Source organism: Xenopus laevis, chromosome 9_10S (genome assembly GCF_017654675.1).
Source record: "Xenopus laevis strain J_2021 chromosome 9_10S, Xenopus_laevis_v10.1, whole genome shotgun sequence".
NCBI classification, from domain to species: domain Eukaryota; kingdom Metazoa; phylum Chordata; class Amphibia; order Anura; family Pipidae; genus Xenopus; species Xenopus laevis.
The window spans coordinates 56761663-56780861 of record NC_054388.1 but is presented as its reverse complement, the minus strand read 5'-3'; the positions used below and the strand labels follow the sequence as shown (position 1 = coordinate 56780861).

At 36.6% G+C, this 19199-nt stretch overlaps 1 protein-coding gene across 1 annotated transcript in view; it reads left to right on the top strand.

Moving 5' to 3' along the window:
- Nucleotides 1–19199, top strand: part of LOC108702259 (low-density lipoprotein receptor-related protein 1B-like) — a 724128-nt gene that overhangs the window by 182150 nt on the left and 522779 nt on the right. Inside the window, exons 4-5 of the mRNA XM_041578093.1 lie at nt 12344–12463; nt 17077–17205. Coding sequence (XP_041434027.1) covers nt 12344–12463; nt 17077–17205 — 249 coding nt within the window. The remainder of the gene's footprint in view (nt 1–12343; nt 12464–17076; nt 17206–19199) is intronic.

Below are 19199 nucleotides of genomic sequence, written 5' to 3'. Positions count from 1 at the left end.
AAAAGTCTGCCTGGCAAGGGGACTCCTCAATTGACCCTTTGCACTTAGCCCTCGCACTGAACCTCATTGTTACGTACCTTATTCAAACACCAGGAGCCAGAAATGGGATAAAATGGCCACAGCATTTATTCACATTTTATCAAATAAATAGAACCTTGCCAGCCTACCCCAAGGCAATATTCTAAAGCCAGAATTCTATAAAATGCACTACTATGCCCTGCCATTCCTCACTGAAGACTTCAGATCAGCACTATACTGTATGTCATTATATCTACCACAGAGTATTAAGCTGGCCATAGACGCAAAGATCCGATCGTATGAATCGTGGATTCGTACGATTTTCGGACTGTGTGTGGAGAGTCCCGACATTTTTCGTCCGTCGGAGATCGGTCGTTTGGTCGATCGGACAGGTTAGAAAATTTCTGTCGCCTGCCGATAATATCTCTGCGTGTATTGCCAATCGTACGATTTTCAGAGGGAGACTGTCACTAGTGTTGTCAGACATAAGTATCGTACGATTGCTGTCAGGGGCAGAACATTGGGTGATCTGTTCTTATTTGATTGGAATGGTAAGGACTTTGATCTGAATGGTTAGTGGAGGGTCGGGAGATGGGAAAGTCCGATCGTACGTTGATTCGTACGATCGGATCTTTGCGTCTATGGCCAGCTTTAGGCTGCCTCTACCTACAGAGAGGATGGCCTCAAATCTGCTTCCAGCAGGAACTGCATCTCTCAAATCTGCTTCCAGCAGTAAAGCAAGAGCCCATTGACAAGCTCAGACTCCCATTATAATGCTTTTGCATTCAAACAAATACTAATGAGGTGTTTGCTCCATCTGTAGTTTTTATTATCCTTTAGGTGTACATAACCCCAATATTACTCAACATTAAAAGAGTAACCAGTAAATGATCAAAATAAAAATTCCACAGCCTTTCATAAAGGCTAACATGTGATATAGAGGACATGCAAATGTGATAGGATTAAGGCATCTGAACAGAAACTAGACCTAGTGTGAAATGTAAGCTTCACTTCTGATATGGATTATAGCTGTCAAAAGTTTCCTCAGACAATGTTAAATTAATACAGAAAATAGAGATCTCTTTTGAGAAGTTGCAATAAATTCCAGACCACCACTAAGTTATCTTCTGAAAATGTAAATGCCATACTAACTTTATACTTTGAAACTTTTTTCTTTCACTTTTCTGACATTTTCATATCATCCAGACAGTAGTAAGGGCTCCTAAAGTGCTATCCAACTGGGAGTTATTTTAGCAAAGACATGTTGCTAGTTTCTTCTCTCATGTATTTTTTTATTATTTGGTTTTCAAACAAAAACAGACCTATCTATCTTATACCCATTTGGCTTTAGAAGATAGAATTGGAGCTATCAAATGTATTATTAGGATTTTCTTGCCAATTAATTTACTTTTCAATATTTCATAAAACTGTATCTTCAACATGTTTAAGACATTTATAACATTAGTCTTAAATATCTGGCATTGCTCTAAACTACTTATTATTTACTGTTTTAATGGGGAATATAAGGTAGACATAAGATATGCTTAAAGAGTATACAGTCTCCCTACCATGTTAGTGTAGAGAAAGATGTAGTGACCATAAATTTATTATAGAAAATGAAAATTTGATTAAAAAAGTGGATATGTTTTACATCTCTCAGTGGGACTGTGATAATGAAACTAAGACCATACTGAATATCTCATTAAATCTAGGGATCCGTAGGCACAAAAAGGCTTCTTTGGAAATTATTTACTCAGCTTATATGTTTTTTTTTAGAAAGCAGAGTAAATTAATATGAATGATTACACCTTTTTTGTATATTTTGCATATCTGATTTAATAAAAGTGCATCATTACTACAATAAAATGGTAAGAAGAAACTCCTTAAAGATCAAGGAAAGGTCTTTTTACTTGGGGGTGCCAAAAGTTAGGCACCCCGAAGTGATCGTATGTACTTTCCTGAAACCCCGGGCCAGTGCACCTATTAGGAGAAAACTGCACCAGCCAGGATTCTTTCAGCAAACACCAGAGAATGATCGTCTTCCAGCTTCTTCTTTCTTCAAATTTCCTGGGGCAGACACATGCACAGTAGAATGAAATAGAGTGAGGCTTTTCTCGCTACTTCGCTTACACAACCCCAAGAAAAAGGAAGAAGACTGAAGACGCTCTGTGGTGCTCGATGGAAGAATCCTGGGCTGGTGCAGTTTTCACCAAATAGGTGCACCAGCCCGGGGTTTCAGGTAAGTACATGCGATCCATTGGGGTGCCTAACTTCTCCTTCAAGAAGAAGATTATGAACTGCATTGGCAAACAACTTTACATTTTTTAATGACCCTTGCTTTATATTAGTTAAACTTCCTTCATGATAAATACAACCTACATTATACATAGATATATATCCAAGGGCACAATGGCAAGGCACATAATTGCTTCTACTCACTGGAATCCAATTGGCAGTTATACTTGCTTTTCCTCAAGCAGTCAGAGGTGGTTACACAGGTGGTGTGTATAATTTGTCTCAAGTTGGCCAGAAATCAGGTGTTTGTTGTATTTTTTCTGGGGAAGAGAATTCATTTAAACTCAACTGAAATGATTAGCTTTGTTAAGGGGACATTTAAAAAATTGCAAATCAAATGATACAGCATTAACGGCAGCAGTTGAAGTCAGAACGTGTGAGTTCAGTATATCTATCTATTATCTATCTATCTATCTATCTATCTATCTACTGTTCTGTTTCTGTCTTGTGTGTGTGTGTGTATATATATATATATATATATATATATATATATATATATATATATATATATCAAAATTGGTAAATAAACCGCACAACCAGGACTTTAGTAAAGTGTGAAAAAAACAAAGATTATTTTATTTTCGACGTTTCAGCTCCTTACTTAAGCCGTCTTCAGGTGTGTGTGTATATATTGCCCACATGAGTTCAATGGTTGCCTGGGTGCCAGTCTATTTATAAACAATAAAGTAAATCCCAAGGTGACGGCACTCACAGCGAGTGCCATCACCTTGGGATTTACTTGTGTGTTGCCTACGTTACACAGCAGGTTTTTGTAGTCTGTCGTAAGCAATCTTCAAATGAGGTGTTTTCACAGAAACATCCATGTAAAAATATATATTGATAAACAGTGTGATAACAAGTGAATGTGTAGCGGAAAGCAGGGGGCACGTACACATAAATTTGCTAGCCGATGCTTCAACTTTACCAAGCGGTGTACTATAGTTAATAATAATAATAATGACATATATAATATAAATACATTTATACTGACCTTTTTATGAATCCCATGAGTTTTCATAATACTTTGCGTGTTTTGCAGAAACAATGGTGTCTTCAAACTAATTTATATGAATCGCAGCAGTAGATAATGGTCAACATTATATATATGGAAATGGAGAAAAATTACTATATTTCTAAAGGGTCCATGCAAATAAACCATAGACATAAGGAAAAGAGCAGCAACAACAACAACAACAAAATATAATCAAAGATTTGCATGAGAGAAAAATCAGTTATATTATGGTTCTTTAGAAGAAAAGACAAGAATAATAATGAGTTTATAGCTAGCTTTCTGTGTACTGTAGAAGCTGTATTATACTGTACAAATCTCTCACTAGTGTGGCGCTCCCCAATTGGTTCCCAACAGGTTTCCATTATCCTACTCCCTGGCAATGGAACTTCTTCACAATATCACAAATATGGACTTCTTTGACATGTTAAATTGTGATGAATAAAAGCTTCTTTATTTGTTTGCATATATAAATGGCATGTCAGCTTTGATTCAGTGCATCATGTCACTACTACTCGGATTTTATACTAAAAAAAGAGAACTTTTTGGGGGTTTTGTCATTCAGAGTTTAGTAAAAAACCCCCTCAGTAACCTTGGAAGAATTGTTTGGAAAGGTATGTAGTAGGGATGCACCGAATCCAGGATTCGGTTAGGGATTCGGCCAGGATTCGGCCTTTTTCAGCAGGATTCGGATTCGCCGAATCCTTCTGCCTGGCCGAACCGAATCCGAATCCTAATTTGCATATGCAAATTAGGGACGGGGAGGGAAATTATGTGACTTTTTGTCAGAAAACAAGGAAGTAAAAAATGTTTTCCCTTCCCACCCCTAATTTGCATATGCAAATTAGGGTTCATATTCGGTTCGGTATTCGGCCGAATCTTTCACAAAGGATTCGGGGGTTCGGCCGAATACAAAAAAGTGGATTCGGTGCATCCCTAGTATGTAGGCAGCACTTTTTAGACATGCTTGGAACACATAAATTAGGAAGGAACTCAAAAAGATGTTGAGAAACAATAAACATCATTCACAATTTTTTGATTGTTTTAAAGTCATGTAATGGCTAGACTGAATTGAGCATATACCTTGTATATTTTAAGATGTGTGTGAATAGATCTGCACACTCCTGTATGCTGACATTGTTTTCCTGTGCTCTACTAAATTATGTTTTTTATAGCATGCCATGATCACACCTCTTTGTTTGTTGCAGTGGTTGATTTCCATAAAGGTAAATTATGAATGTAAGAGGAATATGCAATTTCAGATGAAAATCACCTAATTTTACAAATAACACCACAATTTTGCCATAATTACTTTATTATTGAGGCCATGCTTCAAGTTGAGTTGGGTGTAACTGTACTCTGTGGGGGTTATGTAATAAACGTTGCTACGTTTTCCCAGAGGCATTAACCCATATCAATCAATCAGCAGGTAGAATTTACTGCTCGCCTGTTTAAAACTAAACATCTTATTGGTTGCTTTGGGTTACTGGTACTGTACAAACTTAGTGACCTTTATTGCATATGGGGGTAAGTATCAAAATGGCACTTGTGTTTTGTACACGTTTTTAACATTTATAAAGTTCAGGGCTGCATCACTTCTGAAGCACATGCACTTGTAGATGCATTCATAAATGGCACCTCATTTGTTTCTATTTAGCAGCCTTTGCTAAATAACAGTGTTCATGGTAATTGTATCCACTCAAAGCACTTAAGGAGTTATCCTGTTTTCTTATACATTAAAAATAATTGTTACATATTCCATATTGTGTGGTACTTTTGTGGATTTGGTTTACAAGTTTGCACTTAAACCGTACAAATCTAAATAAGACTTTATTTTACTTCATGCCAGACATTATTTCATTACTATTCATTGTTGAAACGTGGTCTTAAAATTATCTGCATTTTTAGGAAACGTAACAATATTCTGTTCTTTAAAACAATGATTTCAATTCAACAATTTCAACAATTTCGATTCAATAAAGAATTCAAAAGGGCTTTTTTTCAGGGTTCCATTTGTTAGGAAAAGAATAAATCAGTAACAATTTGTTTTGTAGCATCCGTTGTCTTTTCCAAGTATTCTTTTGACTGTAATGTTTTCCTGAATAAGTAAGTTTTCACATCATTATTCTTCCTTTGGAGTGAACACTGTCCTGTCCTTTTTGCACGAAGAAATAATGTACTGCAATCAGGCAGACAGATTATTCTTTGTAAAATAAAGAGGTAAGAAGACTTTATAATAGGCATGTATCAATGAAGAAAAGTCAACAGTTTATCAAGTTTATTCAGAATGTAGGGAGAAGTACTGGAACTAGGTATGCTTTCTGCAGTTAAAAAGAAATTCATGCAGTTAAAAGTATAATTTACAAGAAAACTATATGATCCCAACAAATATACAGTAGGCCCCAAAATTATTACTTTATCAGGTCAATCTCTGATATTTCAAATCTGCCACAATCTTCCACCATTGGGCATTAGTGATGGGGGAATTTGCGCCGTTTCGATTCGGCAGAAAAATTTGCGAATTTCGCGTGAAATTCGCGAAACGACGGAAAATTAGCGAAATGGCGCTGGCATCTCGTTTTTGACGCCGGCGCCCGTTTTTTTCGACGCCGGCGCCCATTTTTACGAAAAAAATTTTTTTTGACGCAGGCAAATTTTTGCCGCAAATTTTCGCAGGCGTTTCGCGAATTTATTCACTGGCGGCGAATCGCGCAAATTCGCCGTGAATTTGCGCCTGCCGAATAAATTCGCCCATCACTATTCGGCATGTTAAATATAATACTATAAGACAAGAAGTCCCATTTGTGCTATTCTTCCTGTTAAGGAAGCATGGATAAGTATTATGTATTATGCATATAGTATATATGTGGGTGAGTGTTTGTAATTTCCCACAAAGCTGTGTTCTCAAGCCACACTCCTACCAGGATAGGAAGAAAGTAGAATCAGTCACTTAAATCCATGAACTGAAAGTGAATGGAAATCACTGACCACTTGTGGCAGGAGGTTTTGCTCTAAGGTAAGTTGGTTAAGTTTAGGAAATGGTCCATGGAATGCCAGGGACATTAAAAAAAAAAAAGATAGAGCAGGCTTGTCAATGAAGGTACCAATAAACGGTAATTTTAAACTGCAAATTAGTATTTCAATTATGTCTAAAATCTTGAGTTTCCTTATTTATTTTAAAAATACCAGTGGAGAAAATGATGATCGACTTAAATTCGATCTGATTTTTGTATTCAACTGGGCAACATTTCCCAAATACAACCATATCTCAATTCAGAATCAACCAAAACACTTATTCAGTCATCACCTTGATTACTTCAACCTACTCCTTGCAGGTATTCCAACAAGCCGCCTTTCACATCTCTAATCATTCATCTATCTCACTGCTTAACATCAGCTGCTCCCATTACTAACACTCACATTCAAGGCCCTTAACAATGAAGCCCCTCCCTATATTTCATCTCTGATCTCCAAATACACTGCTTCACACAACCTTTTCTCTGCTTCTGATCTTCACCTCACTTCTCCTCTCATCAATTCTGCCCATTCTCATCTACAAGACTTTTCCTGGGCTTCTGCTTTTCTCTGGAACTCTCTGCCTTGAGCTGTCAGACTTTCTTCTTCTTTCCAAACTTTTAAATGCTTTTTAAAGACCCACCTGTTTAAAGAAATGTATGCAATGTACCTTAATTAATCAATCATTGCTATATCATAAATCACAAAATTGTTTCTAAATTCCTTATGTCTCAATTGTACCCGAACCTTTAGTTTGTAAACTCTCATATTCACAAGCAGGAGTAAAGAGTAACTTTGTTACTTACACTGAACCATTCCATGACCTGATACATGTTCAACAGTCCAACTCTGTTACAAAACTCCTTACCCATAAAAAGCGATGAATTGTTTTTTGCAGTACAGTATTAATCAGTTGGATATTATGGATTTTGCCGATGCATTTATCAAAACAATGTACTCCTACCCACAACAGTATCGTAGCAGCTAGGGATGTAGCGAACGTCGGAAAAAAAGTTCGCGAACATATTCGCGAACTTGCGCAAAAATGCGAGCGGTTCGCGAACGGTTCGCGAACCCCATAGACTTCAATGGGAAGGCGAACTTTAACATCTAGAAAAGACATTTCTGGCCAGAAAAATGATTTTAAAGTTGTTTAAAGGGTGCAACGACCTGGACAGTGGCATGCCAGAGGGGGATCAAGGGCAAAAATGTATCTGAAAAATCTGCCTGTGTGTGCTTGGAAGAGATAGTGTAGGGGGAGAGCTGTTAGTGATTTCAAGGACAGATGATAGTAAGCTTGCTGGCTAGTAATCTGCTTGATACTGCTCTGTATTGGAGGGACAGAAGTCTGCAGGGATTTGAGGGACATTTTAGCTTAGGTAGCTTTGCTGGCTAGTAATCTACTGTTCTCTTTAAACAACTGCCATACGTTGACCTTGTAGGCATTGTTTGCCCAGTTTTTTTGGACGCAGCCACTGAAGCACAGTTGCCAGAAAAAATATGCCATATAAATGCTGAAAATAGTCATTTTTCGCCATACGTTGACCTTGTAGACATTGTTTGCCCAGTTTTTTTGGACGCAGCCACTGAAGCACAGTTGCCAGAAAAATTATGCCATATAAATGCTGAAAATATAAATTTTTTTGGTTGCAGCCACTGAAGCACAGAGGCCAGAAAAATTATGCCATATAAATGCAGAAAATATGCATTTTTTTGGTCGCAGCCACTGAAGCACAGTTGACAGAAAAATTATGCCATATAAATGCTGAAAATATAAATTTTTTGGTTGCAGCCACTGAAGCACAGAGGCCAGAAAAATTATGCCATATAAATGCAGAAAATATGCATTTTTTGGTCGCAGCCACTGAAGCACAGTTGCCAGAAAAAATATGCCATATAAATGCTGAAAATAGTCATTTTTTGCCATATACGTTGAGTCAACGTATGGCAAAAAATGACTATTTTCAGCATTTATATGGCATATTTTTTCTGGCCTCTGTGCTTCAGTGGCTGCGGCCAAAAAAACTGGGCAAACAATGCCTACAAGGTCAACGTCGTTGACCTTGTAGGCATTGTTTGCCCAGTTTTTTTGGCCGCAGCCACTGAAGCACAGAGGCCAGAAAAAATATGCCATATAAATGCTGAAAATAGTCATTTTTTTGGTCGCAGCCACTGAAGCACAGTTGCCAGAAAAATTATGCCATATAAATGCTGAAAATATAAATTTTTTTGGTTGCAGCCACTGAAGCACAGAGGCCAGAAAAATTATGCCATATAAATGCTGAAAATATAAATTTTTTTGGTTGCAGCCACTGAAGCACAGTTGACAGAAAAATTATGCCATATAAATGCTGAAAATATAATTTTTTTTGGTTGCAGCCACTGAAGCACAGAGGCCAGAAAAATTATGCCATATAAATGCAGAAAATATGCATTTTTTTGGTTGCAGCCACTGAAGCACAGAGGCCAGAAAAATTATGCCATATAAATGCAGAAAATATGCATTTTTTTGGACGCAGCCACTGAAGCACAGAGGCCAGAAAAATTATGCCATATAAATGCAGAAAATATGCATTTTTTTGGTTGCAGCCACCGAAGCACAGTTGCCAGAAAAAATATGCCATATAAATGCTGAAAATAGTCATTTTTTGCCATACGTTGACCTTGTAGACATTGTTTGCCCAGTTTTTTTGGTTGCAGCCACTGAAGCACAGAGGCCAGAAAAAATTAAACCAGTAGGGTTTGCACCCTAGTTTGTAACGGTGGCGGAGGGAGGAGGAGGACGCTAAAGGACAGCTGTGTGTGGAGTCATGAGGCTTGAAGAGAAGGACAGCTGCATAGAAGTCAGAACAAGTCTTCCGGCGTGCACTACAGCGGTGGATACGGATTACGTAAAATATATTATGGCTGCTTGAAAAAAGTGACTCCGGTGTTTTTTCTGGAGACGGTAATATTATGGATATTTAGACAGAATGTGAACAAGGTCACACAGCTCGATGGCGGGTTGAAGAAAACAGTGTGCAAATAATGCCTACAGGGCAAATAATGCCTAAAAGGTCAACTTATACACTACTACAGCGGTAGTAAAATAAAAAAAAGTAAAATAAAAAAAAAATGAATATTAAAAAAAAAAATTAAAGTTGGTGCTGCTGAACTACTAGGAGCAGCAGATTAGCACACCAGTCCCACTCCCCAACACTGCTAGACTAATAGCACTGGGCTCTTATAGTAGTAGTAGTAGTAGTAGTAGTAAAACAACAAAAAAATAAATAAAAGCAGTCCTTACAAGGACTACTGTTATTGCAGCAGTCAGCAGATGAGATCAGAAGCAGGACAGCTGCCCACTGCAGCTACATACAGAGCACTGCAGTAGAAGGTAGATTACTAGCCAGCAAAGCTACCTAAGCTTAAATGTCCCTCAAACCCCTGCAGACTTCTGTCCCTCCAATAACAGAGCAGTATCAAAACGATTACTAGCCAGCAAACTTTCAACTGTCCCTGAAATCACTAACAGGCAGCAGCTCTCTCCCTACACTATCTCTTCAGCACACACAGGCAGAGTGAAAAAACGCTGCAGGGCTTCGGTTTTTATAGGGAAGGGGAGTGGTCCAGGGGAGAGCTTCCTGATTGGCTGCCATGTACCTGCTGGTCTGGGGTGAGAGGGCAAAAAAAAGCGCCAACAATGGCGAACCCAAAATGGCGAACGTCGCGCGACGTTCGCGAACTTCCGGCGAGCGCGAACACCCGATGTTCGCGCGAACAAGTTCGCCGGCGAACAGTTCGCGACATCTCTAGTAGCAGCATGGAGGAAAAGTGTGATATAAAACACAGGTGTAATGATATAAGACAAAGGGTAAACTTGAAAAAGCATCAAACTGATGGGTACCATGGTCACCCAGTGGGTAGAATTTCATTCTGGCCTATGATTATATATATGTTTCTGTGTTATCCCCGTGTCTGTGTGGGTTTTCTCTGGGTTCTGCAGTTTCCTCTCACACTCAAAAAATAGAGCCAGGTTATTTGGCTTTTGATTCAATTGACCCTAGTGTGTGTTTGAAAATGATAGAGACTTTATGTTGTAATCATCCCTGGGGCAGTGACTGGTGTGAATGATGAACAATCTCTGTAAAGTGCTGCAAAAAAGGAGTTATTATGGTGAAGAGTAGTTGAGCAACAACCTAGGAAGGAGTGTTACTTATGAACTATAAAGGCTAAAGTGGATTGTTTGCGAGGCAAGGGAGTGTAAATGACTGAGGTGATAAACATCGTTGAAATAGCAGAAAGAGAAGTGTTGAGCAGAATGTTTAAAATAACTCTCCTTTAAATAAGATTTTTATGGCAAACATCGATTATAGAGTATAGATTACTTATATTTAATTTCCCCTCCATCCATTCTACTTAGAAGATTCTCTTAAAGCACAGCTGGCTGCTAATGGGTTTAATTTGTGCAAAATATCTACATATTACAGAGAGAAGCCTTTCAACATCCTGTAGTCTTCCAGTTGATTTCAATAAACCCGTCACTAGAATTACTATCACAACTAATTAAACCACTTTTTACGAGGTAACCCAAATAATGCTTATACCTTCTACATACTACATTTGATTTTGTAAGTGATTTTAAACAAATTGCTTCATTGTACAAGTGTTACCCTAATTTAAAACCAAGTCACTCTTGCCTGTTTAAATGGTTTGAATATAGCAATTTTATCCTTTTTAATACCAAATGTGTTGTGTTTTTTCTAGAATTAGGAAAACAGCTTTATTTGTATTGATTTTCATTAAAATTATAGTTCTCTGTATTATCCAAACAACATTTTAAAAATGGAAACCATTGACTGTAAACGCATTAGATAAATTATTTTAGAATGACCTTCTTTGTTTACGTGTTTCAATTTTAGAAAATAATGTAACATAAAATCTGTTTTATTAAATTAAGCATTAATAAGTAGAGATTTGTAGAGAGAGAGAGAGCGAATCTATTTTACAACTACAACTAACATCTGCATTTACAGCAAATCATAGCAATAAAATGTAACAGCATTACACTGCAATAATGAATGAATCTCAAAGTTCTGTGAAAATTAAGTTTGAAACTGGTGTAAAAACTTTTAAGCATATTTCGCTACTATATAAAATATATATATATAGTGAATTTGCGAAACGGCAAAAAATTTGCGAAACGCATTGAAGTTAATGGTCGTCCAAAAAAATTTGGCGTGCGTCAATCTTGACGCGAGTGGCAATTTTTATACACAAGATTATTTGGTCCAAATGCAGTAAAGTCAATTGGTGTCCGAATAACTTTTCCCCGCGACAATTTTTATGCACTTGATTATTCTGATGCGCACCATTTTTTAAAGGTAAAGGAGAAATGATACATAACCCCCACCACTGGTATTGTTTTTCCACCAATGTGGATTGATGCAGTTTACTGTAGTTGCCATTAATTACAAAATATTGTTATATTACTACAGAAAAAAATAATAATAAAAAATGTAGAATTATTTGCTTAGACTGTATGGGAAATGTATGTATATATAACATTATTTGTAAAGTGTTGTAAGGACCCACGGCACTGTACAATATAAGAGTACAATATAAATAAATACAATTTAGAAAAATACACACAAGGAGTACAAGTAACAGATTAAATACAATTAGTATACATAATCCATACAGTTTATATAAGGACACAGAGCTTAAGTGCCATGTGGTAAGTGAAACAGTAGGAAGGAGGTCCCTGTAGAGTTTACAATCTAAGGAGAGATGGCCTTCCCATAATTTGGAACCTCTTTAATATAGGGTCTCAGGATAAGAGATCCCATGTTCTTTTGTAATTTGTAACTCACTCTGATTTGTTTTTTAGCCTATAGCACTGTGAAGACTTTACCTATATGTACCTAGAATGTGCCATGGGTTTTTTAAGCTTTGTAATCAATATAAATGCTTAAGAAGATAATGCATCATTATGTTTTTATAATGTGTCTGTTCTTTCTTTTTAAGAGCTGCAAACAACATGCCAGAAAATAAATTGCCAGTATAACTGTGCGATAACAAGAAATGGTACTGAGTGCTACTGCAGAGATGGCTATGAAATAGGACCAGATGGAAGGACCTGCAAAGGTAAGTCTTCCTTAATGGACTAACATTATGAAACCATACTGACGTGTAGTGAACTATCCCCAACCAAATCCTCTTTTATAATAACCTAGAGAAGTAGTCTTAGTTCAGTATTTGAATGCTCATTTTTTTACAATGCAAATGAACTTGCTGCCTGATCTCTAAATCTGTTAAGAAGATATTGGTTCCTCATCAATTGCAACTGCTTATTACAGCTCCCTGTCATTAAGTATGGAAATCATGGGGCATGAAAAGATAATCTAGATTATGTCTATGATAAAAGTAATTAGTAGATTCTGTTTAGTATTTTGGCAGGCTTTTAGTTCAACAACAGATGGAGGGATTGCAAAATCCAAAATATACAAAACCCACAGGAGGTCTATAAATAATGTGACCAAATTAAATCTATGACTAGAGATCCTATTGTGACAAGAAGTCTGCAGCAAGTCAGTATGGGTAATTTATGACTGCATTTACTATCACACAATTTCCCAACAGTCATTGCACAAAAAATCCTTTTATCAACAAAAGATGCTTGGTATATTCTGTTTCTAATTAATCGCAGTGCATCTATTGATGCAGGGAGTTACCGCCATCTTTGAAGCCTGAGAAAGTTCACAAGTAATTATGATGGGAAATAAGGAAAATGACAGCAACTGATTTGCATCAAAACATTCAGAATTGCATGAATTTAACGTACTGCCCACAATTGTGTCTGGCATATCATCCCTTCAGTTCCATAATTACCATTGAATTATAGGAAAAATGCATAATGCATGTCCTGAATTTAGTTATTCCTTGGGTTCACTGTATATCAGCCAAGACAAAAGCAAAAATGCAAATATCTTATACTTTTAAAAAAAGAAATGAGAAAATGAGTGCATTAAGTAAATTGCTCAGAGAAGCCCCCTTATTAAAGGGGTTGTTCACCTTCCAAACACTTTTCCAAACAGTTCAATTGTTTTCAGATAGTTCACCATAAGCAAAGATCTTTTATTTTTTACCGTTCTCCCAAAACTAAAGTTTAACATTTAGGGCCTTATTTATCAAAATCTGAATTTAAAGTATTTAAAATAAAAAAGTCAGACCAAACCAGAACCTATGATTGGACCTTATTTATTATTAAAAAAGCATGATTTAATCGGATTGGGGACTAACTCAATAAAATCGAACACAAACCCGAAGCGTGCGTTTTTTTCCGAGTTTTTTCCCAAATTGCTTGATTTTTCAGTTTTTTTTCCCGAAAAGCCAGAATTCTTTAGATTGTTGCAGAAAAGTCTGAAATAGTCAGATTTTCGGACTAATTCCAGTGCAGATCAAAGAAACTTCTGAATAGGATAGGGGCCTCTCACATAGTAACATTGTCAGTAAGGTTGAAAAAAGACACACGTCCATCTAGTTCAACATTTTTTTTTTAAATCTGCCAGTTGATCCAGAGGAAGTCAAAAACCCAATCTGAAGCCTCACATTGACTTATATACAACCTTGGCAGGTCTGAGATGGTGGATTTTCACATTCTGACTTTTTCTATCCTCTGGGTGTATTAAGGGGCAGACTTACTAAGGTTCGAGTGAATTTTCAAAGTTAAAAAAGTTTGAATTCAAAGTAATTTTTGGATACTTTGACCATCGAATAGGCTACTATGACTTCGACCTCGATTCAAAGTGAAATCATTTGAATATTCGACCATTCGATAATCAAAGTACTGTCTCTTTAAAATACTTTGACTTCAATACTTCGCCAAATTAAACCTGCTGAAGTGCTATGTTAGCCTATGGGGACCTTCTAGACCAGTCTAGTCTTTATACATCGAAGTAAAATCGTTTGATCATATGCTAAAATCGTTCCAATCAAACGTTTTTAGTTCTATTGTGTGATGGCCAAATTCGGTGAAAAATACTTCGACTTCGATATTAGAAGTCGAAGTATTTCAATTTGAGGGAAAAATACAAGTTTTTTTTTTCCACAAGAATTTTGGACTTTATAGTTAAAAAAAGCTCAGCTCAGTGATCCAGTAGCATTCTGACGATCCCCCCTCCCAGAGCTGCTTTAGAAGGTGAAAAACTAAACTTTACTCTTAAATATCAGAAAAACGGTCGCAAATAGAAAATAGAAGTAATTGGAAAAAGTAATTTTTGGTGAACAATCTGAAACCAACTGAGCTGGAAAAAGTGTTTGAAGGTGAACAACCCCTTTAAGTTTCCTTTACTTCATTTTGTGGGTTTAGATTCTCTTGAAAGTCAATCGTTTTTTGTAAGTTTTATTAAGTTTAAAAAATGTATTTGTGACGCGGCTGCTGCATTATCATGTACACAAGTTGTAATGTGGTGTTATAGATTAGAAATCCTTTTAGGAGAGCAAACTGAGCAAGATCATTTCCATACCATTGATGTGGTCACCACTATTTATGATTTCTGCAATAGTTTTCACCAAATGGAAAAATACACTGCAGCCTGTTTATGAAATTCAACACCTCTACGCTTGTACCTATAAAAATGACTGTACAGATTTTACACTTTTTATAAATAGGAACATAACTGGTACATTGTACCCTGAAGAGAACTCAAGATATAACAAATGCTCTTGTTCACTGTATTATATCAACATTTCAACACATTTTCAGTATTCTGATATTGTCTTTAAAAAAAGATTTATATATATAGTCCATGACCTTAAGTATAGACCATTACCATCATCATTATTATTATTATTATTATTATTGTAATTTCTATTATATGCCTTGAATACATTGAGAGCCATGAATATCCTGTAAAATACATATTTTATTCACACACATATTTCTGCATTTAAAAATAGAGCTTTGTGACTTAATTTGCACCATATGACTCAGTAAATCTTGTGTATTGCAAAAGATAATGTGCCCCCTCTTGTAAAATATGAATATACACTGTAGTAGAAATCATATACAGTATATATTGGCATAGAACTTCTTGGTGAATTATAATGTGCTTATATTTTACAGTAGGGAGAACATTATTCTTTATATTATTATATCACTTCTACTTCTTCTAAACTGCTCTTAGCTGAATGGGTTCTTTTTTTTTTTTTACATACTAACTCTTTCCTCTACTTCCTACCAATAAGTTTTTTTTTTTATTTCCATACTTTTTTCATCCTGCTTACATTTTTAAAGAAGAAATCAGGGTGCACAATGCAGTTTTGGACACAAAAATGCCAGCATAATTGCAGCCAGTCTGACTTGAGCCCATTGCACTTGTACCTGATGTCTCAAAATGGTCACACTAGGGATTGTATTTTGATGCAAGCTTTACCTAGCATGTTCACAGTGGGGGCTCAATCATATCCAGAGAACCTATTGGGGAAACCCACTTTGTGAACCCTGGAACTAATGGCAGGTATAGGTCACCATAGCTCCACAGTTCCTCAGCATCAGTAGGCTCAGCTTTGCAGCATTCATTGAAATGCAGAAGCGCATATTGATGCAAGTAGTGTATCTTAATGAATTGTGTCAAAATTGCATTAAAATCACATCTTCATTGCATCAAATACAAGATATTCACTCCCTCCCTCTTGCCTTCCTTATTGAATTCCCATCAAAGAAAAGAGTTCATCATTTCAAAATTCTTCTTCATACTCCTCACGTTAGATACTAACCTGAATACCTTTCCTTACTGTGGCCCCTTCATTTTAAACTAAGTATTGCCTGGGAAGCTACCTTGGAAGCTACCTCCATTCAATCCTATGTTGGGGTTAAATGCTGATCCTTCTCACTGTCTTACAATCTAGGGGGTAAATTCACTAACTTCCAGAAATTCACCAGCGATGGCTTCGCTCACATCGCCACACTTCGCCAGGACTAGGCGCGAATTTGTGGCGAATTCCCGTGATTTACCGCCGGCGAATAAATTAGCAAAACCGAAAATTCGCCATTTTTTTGGACCCCGGTGCAATTTCAACAAAAACAGATGCGGGAAATTCACATATTTTTTGGCAAAGCAAAATGCCCCAAAATCGCCCATCACTACTAATTCACTAAGATGCGAAGTTGCGCCCACGGTGCCAAATGATGGCGCAGTTTCACTAGAGTTAATTCAGCAAGCAAAGCAAAGTTGCGCTAGCGTTGGCTAATTTGCATACGGCGGGAAGTTAAATTTCAATGGACGTATATGTTGCAGCAAATACATTACACTACACAAGCCCAGGGAACCTTAATAAAAGAAAATAGAGTTGTTATATTGCCCTACACATGAGCCCAGTGTATAGTTTATTTATTGCAGATTTTCTCAGAATATTACACTCTACATCACACTGTAGACACTTTTGCACTTGCATATGGCTAAAATTAAAATTAAATAGTAATGTTATAATAGAATCTTTAAACCACTGTCCGAAATATACTGTTTATATCAATACATGCAAAAGCGAATTCATTAGCAGAGTTGCTAGGGAAACAACACTTAGCAAGGAAGAAGAATAGAGCTCCATGGCACCTTTAATACATACTATTTCATTAAAAAATTATCACATCTCCAATTGCATAAAACAGAAATAGAAATATAGAGAAGAGTGAAATACTGGGATGCCTTTAAGGTCTAACCCTTGTGCTGAACTTGCCATTTACTTGTTTATTTTAGATATCGATGAGTGTGCAGCCTATGGATCCTGCAGTCAGACTTGCAGAAATACACTTGGATCTTACACGTGCAGCTGTATTGAAGGTTACTTAATTCAATCTGACAATAAGTCCTGCAAGGCAAAAAATGGTAAGCAAACCTATTTCAGAATATGATAATAGAGTTCTCCGGGGAGGTGGGAGTGGAGGGAGAAGCTTTTATTTTTCATGTAAATGAGAAGAGAACTGACTGTGAGTGGCAAATATTCTTGTTTTATTGAAACATCATCCACAGCTTAATCTTTTAATGTGCAACAAACCATATTTCTATGTAGGGTATAACTAGCACTAAGGGACTGATATACTTGAACATGCACTGACAAGCAATAATGTTTGCCTGGGTTTCTGCCTATTTAGTGCATAGCCCAGTTTTATTATATTATATGTAAATTTCTGCTGAAGCCGTTTCCCTTATGAGGCTGGTATTGGTTTGCAGGCTAGCAGTAAAGGATAACTCACCCCAAAAATGCCCCAGTTGCAGGTATTTTAAGGGTATGCTCTGTGTGTCTTATGTTAGGCTACATTCCCTTAATGTCCAATATTGGTGCATTTGCAGTAGTGCAGGTCCATCTATGAATGCAACAATCAAGAGCTGAGGGGTCAGGCTGAGGGTGGCAATGGATCCAAATATAGCACTGGACACATGGATTACTACATTGCACAGATATAATTATTGAACCATTCACCCAGCTCCATATTTCTGAACATTTTGTATTTTATTTTTTTTTGGCTGATTAATTTTGGAGTGATCATTATGAAAGACCACATACAAACTGCTATATATTTAGGTCATGAATATTTGGCCTACTTTAATATACCTATTTTCTTTGAATTTTTCTATGTTCCATACAAAGTCTAAACAGCAACAAGTACAACTTTCTCAGCATTGGAAGTGCTAAGAAAATACTGTACACGGGGCAGAACATTAAAAAAACACGTAAAGGAGAAGGAAAGGTTAAAACTAAGTAAGTCTTATCAGAAAGATCCACCTAAATATACCAGTAAACCCTCAAAGTAGTGCTGCTCTGAGCCCTCTGTCGAAAGGAACACTGCATTTCTTTCCTTCATACACATGGGCTTCTGTATCAGACTTCCTGTCTTCAGCTTAAACCTCCTTGCTCTGGGTGTGAGCATGCTCAGTTTGCCCCCCCTTTCTCTGATGTAATCTATAACTGAGCAGGGAGAGGCTCAGGCAGGAAGTGATGTCCCACCAAGCTAATAATGCTGCTATCCTAAACAAACAGAGCTTCTAGAGCTTTTTACTCAGGTATGGTAAAACATTCTACAGAATAATATTCTGTCTTGCACTTTTTCAGCTAATCTAATTGCAATAAAATGCTTCCGTAGCTTTCCTTCTCCTTTAAAGTTCTTTCTTTATTAAAATAACTGGTTAGCACAAGCTCAACAATTTCCAGTTTTAATAGCTTTATTTCCCTGATATGCATTAAGGTTCAATTAAAATGGGCCTGAAATGAATAGTATTTAATTAAACAACTTAGCTGTGTCAAGGTTTTGGACTGACAAATTAAAATGGCCTCCTCTGCTTGTCATTATGTTATAATTTGCTTGTTCTTTTTCTAATAACTTCTATTTTTAATTTGCTTTCAAATAATTTAATGTACAAAGGAAGGGATTCATCTTAACTTTTACATATTTTTAGAGACCAAAAACCGTCAGAACTGTTCTTTAAACTAGTGATGGGCAATGGTCTTTCAATGTCTCCATTATTATTTGTTAAAACATTAAATACAATTTTATTGCCACGTTCAATAGAAGAACCTCTTTGTTAATGTTTAGAATTGGGGATATCACTCCAAAATACAATCCCCAACACAATACTGTATGTGACAACCTCCCTCACCTTCACATTACGTTGGAGGAAGGGTTATCCACCTTAAACCCATATTCACATACAGATCTCATGATAACTTGGACATCAGTGATTCTTTAACAATAATTAACATATAATTTACTGGAACTTACAGCAGTCTCACAGGATGATACAATATGTTACAGTACAATCATAAATAGCTCACATGTCAATTCTCTTGATGGGTTTTGCCCAGGACAATAAGGATAGTAGAA